At 39.3% G+C, this 5,399-nt stretch overlaps 1 protein-coding gene across 2 annotated transcripts in view; it reads left to right on the top strand.

Moving 5' to 3' along the window:
- The window catches only part of PDS5A (PDS5 cohesin associated factor A), a 104,456-nt gene that overhangs the window by 94,355 nt on the left and 4,702 nt on the right, over positions 1-5,399 (top strand). For both annotated transcript variants that reach the window (XM_015561016.1, XM_006759299.2), the window contains exons 30-31: positions 1,261-1,369; positions 4,237-4,589. In XM_015561016.1, coding sequence (XP_015416502.1) covers positions 1,261-1,369; positions 4,237-4,589 — 462 coding nt within the window. The remainder of the gene's footprint in view (positions 1-1,260; positions 1,370-4,236; positions 4,590-5,399) is intronic.

The following is a 5,399-nucleotide window of genomic DNA, read 5'->3' as shown; positions in this document are numbered from 1 at the left end:
CGCGGCTGAAAGTAGGTTTCTGGCCTTTGCATACAATGTTGCGAATCTGCTGGCTGAAGTCCGGTGGTATTTGTTACAGAGTTTCTTAAACTGCAGCTCAGAGGCCTGCAGCTGCGGGTGGGGAGGGTGGGAGTCCTCTGTCCCTGAAGCAAGCAAGCCTCCCTGGCTGCCTCAGCTGCCTGGCTGCCAGTTAATTTGCATATCGCCCCTGATTAGCCAATGGGAAGGGTAGCGGTCGTATGCCAATTACCATGTTTCTCTTTTATTAGTGTAGATTGTTGGATAAGTTGTGGTAGTTTGGATGGTTTTTGAGAAACGAGTCCATTCATACATGTTGTCAGACTTGTGTGTATACAGTCTGCCAGTCGCTTAGGCTTTTATATATATGTCACGCATGTGCTATTGTAGCTACTGCACAAGAATTTCCAGGTCACTCTTATCAACACTAAATATTGTGACTTTCAGAGATTTTGTTCTTAATTGTGAATTTTTTTAAAATATGTTTTTATTGATTTCAGAGAGAAGTGAGAGAATTATCAATAGAACTCAAAATTATAGAATAAATTAATGTGAAATCTATGGTTTCCAGAGATGGTGGGGCTCAGTCACCTCCCTTGTGGTCTCTTGCAGCCTCCACCTTTGCAAAGCATTAAGAACACAGACTAGCCGAAACAGGTTTGGCTCAGTGGGTAGAGCGTCGGCCTGCGGACTCAAGGGTCCCAGGTTCGATTCCGGTCAAGGGCATGTACCTGGGTTGCAGGCACATCCCCAGTAGGAGGTGTGCAGGAGGCAGCTGATCGATGTTTCTCTCTCATCGACGTTTCTGACTCTCTATCTCTCTCTCCCTTCCTCTCTGTAAAAAATCAATAAAATATATTAAAAAAAAAAAAAAAGAACACAGACTAGAGATAGCTATACTGGAGACAATAATAATCTATCGTATTTTTGTTTTGTTTTAGGATTTTTACCCCCAAGAGATAGGCTTAGAATAGTTGTGTTCTTTTGTTTTTTTGACAACTAATCTTTCTCTCAGGTGGTTTTCGATAGTCATTTCTATCTTACATTAGTAAGATTAAATGGAAATCAGTAACCTTACTAATAAGAGACCAGTGAGTGGTCTGTAACCACAGATCTGAATCTTGCTAACATTGCTTCTTCTAAACCAGCCTGAATATTTGTTTCCTTATTGGTATAGTGAGAGAGCAAACTTTCTATTCATGTGGTGACATAAAGAAGCTTTGATTTATTTTTCTTCCATAGGGAGCAGAGTTCAGAGGCAGCAGAAACTGGAGTTAGTGAAAATGAAGAGAACCCTGTGATGATTATTTCTGTCACACCTGCAAAGAATATTGACCCAGTAAAGAATAAGGTAAATTTTAAAATATAACAAGTAGATTTCTCTCATGAAGATCCTTATTATAAATTTCATGATAGTGGCAAGAAACCCACAGTCAAGAAGTTAATGTGTACTACATATCTCACATGTGTGTATACCACCCCTTGCTGCATTTAGTATGCTTCACTCTCCAACAATGATTCTGCCCACATTCCCTGACTTCCTTTTACAGGAGTTTATGTGGTCGTCCATTGTGATAATGGTGTCCTTCTTCCACCCTCTCCCAGGCCCTGAAAGACTAGGATTTGACTTTTTAGGATCGAACTTTCAAAAGTTTATTAACTTCTACCGGGTCACCATTCTTTTGTATCTGTTTTACTTTTGAAAGTTAAATTTATGAATTAACTTTTTATAATGTGTTCGAGTTTTTGTTTAATAGCTGCAGTCTTTGTTATTGACCTTTTAACTCTGGCACCCAGTTTTCTTAACAATTTTTTGGTAGGATAGAAAGGAGTATAATACTGTAGGATCATCAGACACACCTGAGTCTGAATCCTGGCTGTGTTTTTACTTGGGCAGATTGCTTGATTTCTAAGCTTCCATTCAACCATAGAATGAACTTAATAACATTCCTCAGTAGGAAGCACATGAAGATACTATTATTTTTCTTCACACAGATTATATTCTCTTTTTTTTTAATATAGATTTTATTGATTTTTTACAGAGAGGAAAGGAGAGGGATAGAGAGTTAGAAACATTGATCAGCTGTCTCCTGCACACCCCCTACTGGGGATGTGCCTCCAACCAAGGCACATGCCCTTGACCGAATCAAACCTGGGACCCTTCGGTCTGCAGGCCGACACTCTATCCAATGAGCCAAACTGCTTAGGACCAGATTATATTCTTGATATACTTATCTTTGTATTGCCCACCATATATTTATGGTATTTATCAAATTTTTAGGAATTACCTTTGGGGACATAAAATAATGACTATACAGTTATCCCATGGTAGCTGAATTTTTTCTGTCCAGATTCATAGTGGTTGGACATTTATATAGTTAACAAAGTAATTCCCCAAGGATATATTTTAGATCAGTCTCTCCTCCAAACCCTTGCTGTCTGCTGTATGACATTCACTATGTCAGTGGATTTAACCAATATAAGGAATCTCTCAACACTGTTGGAACTCAGAAAGCAATAGGTTTGAATATTGTTGGATCCTTGTATAGAATTAAACAGTCTTAATGTAAACAAATTTAGATGCAAAATTGCATGTTGCCACCGTCATTCAGTGAAACATACTTACAATAAATATTAAGAGGTAGTACAGGTACAAGTGTTTAGTCAAACAGCTATCCATGATCTTTCCAACCTCGTTGCAAAATTCTATATAAGATAAATTGGACATTGAATTCTAATTTCTGAGAGACTAAAATGATACGTTTTAATTGATTTATAATATTATATTGTTCCAAACCCTTATTTTAACTCTTTCACACTTTCAAAGAATGCTTTACAAATGCACTGTAACCTGAGAAGATGGATTGGTTATATTTTGACAAAAGCCCAATAGATAGCCTCCTTATCAGGTCTCCCGTAAGTTGATAGGGTCATTTCTTCTTAGGGTCTGGTCCTCAGTCTTGTAGGCTCAAAAAACTATACTGTTAGTATGCTAAAAGAAGGTAAAGATCTACGGGAGTGTTTCTTGCTTGCCAATTTCTCAAAGAGATTGATGCATAAACCAGTTTTTTAGTTATGTATATAAAAATTATTCAGCAGACTGAATATGCATGGTTATACATCAGCACATTCTCCCCTGATGTTTTCTTATGAGAGAAATCAGATTGTAATATGAAGGGTGAACAAGGGAGTTGGTTAAAAGAAGAACGAAGACACATCTCTGGATTCAGGCAAGCAGTACTACACCGTCATCCTTAGGAATCTTCTCAGTTGTTGTTGTTAATCCTTACCCAAGGGTAATTTTCCCATTGGCTTTTAGAGAGTAGAAGGGAGGATGGAAAGGGGGAGAAAGAGGGAGAGATACATATGGATTGGTTGTCTCCAGCATGTCCCTGATGGGGGCCAGGGATGGAACCTGCAACCCAGGTACATGCCTTTGACCTGGAATTGAACCTGTGATCTGGGTGCATGGGCCAACACTGGCCACACTGGCCAGGGCAGGAATCTTTCTTCATACCTGTAGCTAACCAACTGGTTTCCTCTTCATTTGGCTTTTCCATGAGTTTTTTATACATATGCACATGTTCATAATGTTCATGCATGTGTGAATATGCTAATGTGTGATTTTTAATGCAGTCTTTTTTTTCCCTTTTAAACAGCCTTATCTCTGTTCATTTTTTCCCTTTACAATGTTATTTTCACTAATTATTTTATGTGTGTGTGCACATAAATATTGTCTTTCCCCCCTTTTCCCACTACAAACAGTGTGGCATTAAATACTTGTGGTTTTATTTCTATGGGCTAGGTTCTTAGAGAGGGTTGCTGAGTCAAGAGTAAATATTACAGATTTTAGATATTTCCATATTGCTTTCATGAAAAATTGGAACACTTAGGTCATTTTAAAGAAAGCTTATTGGACCAAATCCAGGAGCTCTTTGCTTTCCTGGGGAGTATAAGATTAAAAAAAAAATAAAAGAAATTTTGGAACATTTGACATTTCTACCAGCAGGGTATGTGAGTACGTTTTTCTCTACATACCCACCAACAAAGGTTTTGCAGTTCTGAATTTTTTTCATTTTCCTGTATCAAAACTAATGCCCAACTGTTATTTTAATTTGCATTTCTCTCACCACCAGTATTTTTGTTGAACACTTGCATGCGTTCTGTGAGTTGCCTGTTCATATGTGCTCATTATCGAATTGTCTTGTGCTCTTTTAGGAGATTAATTCTGATCAGGCTACCCAGGGCAACATCAGCAGTGACCGAGGAAAGAAAAGAACAGTCACAGCCGCTGGTGCAGAGAATATCCAACAAAAAACAGATGAGGAAGTAGATGAATCGGGACCACCTGCCCCTTCAAAGCCCAAGAGAGGACGTCGACCCAAGTCTGAATCTCAGGGCAATGCAACCAAAACTGATGATGCCAGTAAACCTCTTGGCAAGGGAAGGAAGAGAGCCGCGGGCAGCCAGGAAGGCCCCGGCGGCCTGGAAGCAGGTAACGCCAAAGCACCCAAACTGCAGGACGGAGCCAAAAAGGCAGCGCCAGCAGAGAGACAGATTGACCTGCAAAGGTACCGCACATTGTTCTTCCTGAACTTGTCCTTGTGCTTAGTAGGTGTCAGTCACCCCCAAACACTTGGCATTGAGGAGTGTACACAGCCCTTGGTTTCCCGAGTAGGTTATGATGGCATTTGTTTTGATTTTATAACCTCCAGGACATCATTTTGAAAAGATTTCCTTTTTCCCTTTGGTTCATTTTTAATTAGGATATGGTATTTTGATATTTCTGTATATCAAGAACAGTATAATCTTTTGTTTGGTGTCCTTAACATACTTGCACAGGATTTACTTAAAATAAATAGCTACCTTTTAGATATAAAAGTCCCAGAATGGAGAAAGTAGTAGTCTTGACACATGAACAAGGTATATTCCTACTCTTTAATTCCTCTTGTTAGAGTTAATTTTAATATAAATCAACAACTTACCTCTTCCCCACTTGCCCCAATGAAACAACCTCACAGGCTGCTCATCTTTGATCGCTCAAAGATGATTCCTACTTATATAATTTATTTACTGACTCAAGAATGGATATTTTATCCCACCAAACATGGATTATCTGTACAAAAATTTACTGGCATACATTTTACTTCTTAATCTGGGAGTTGATGCTGAACGTTTTAAGTTGTCACCTTAATTAGAATTTTTAGATCCCTTTGGATTTTTATAGTAAACTAGAGGCCCGGTGCACAAAAATTTGTGCACTCGGGGGGGTAGGGGGGTCCTTCAGCCCGGCCTGTGCCCTCTCGCAGTCTGGGACCCCTCGGGAGATAACGACCTGCTGGCTTAGGCCTACTCTTGGGTGGCAGAGGGCAGGCCCAATC

Source organism: Myotis davidii, unplaced genomic scaffold, assembly GCF_000327345.1.
Source record: "Myotis davidii unplaced genomic scaffold, ASM32734v1 scaffold235, whole genome shotgun sequence".
Taxonomy (NCBI): Eukaryota; Metazoa; Chordata; class Mammalia; order Chiroptera; family Vespertilionidae; genus Myotis; species Myotis davidii.
Note: the sequence above shows the minus strand (reverse complement) of the source record. Positions and strands in the feature narration are given on the sequence as shown.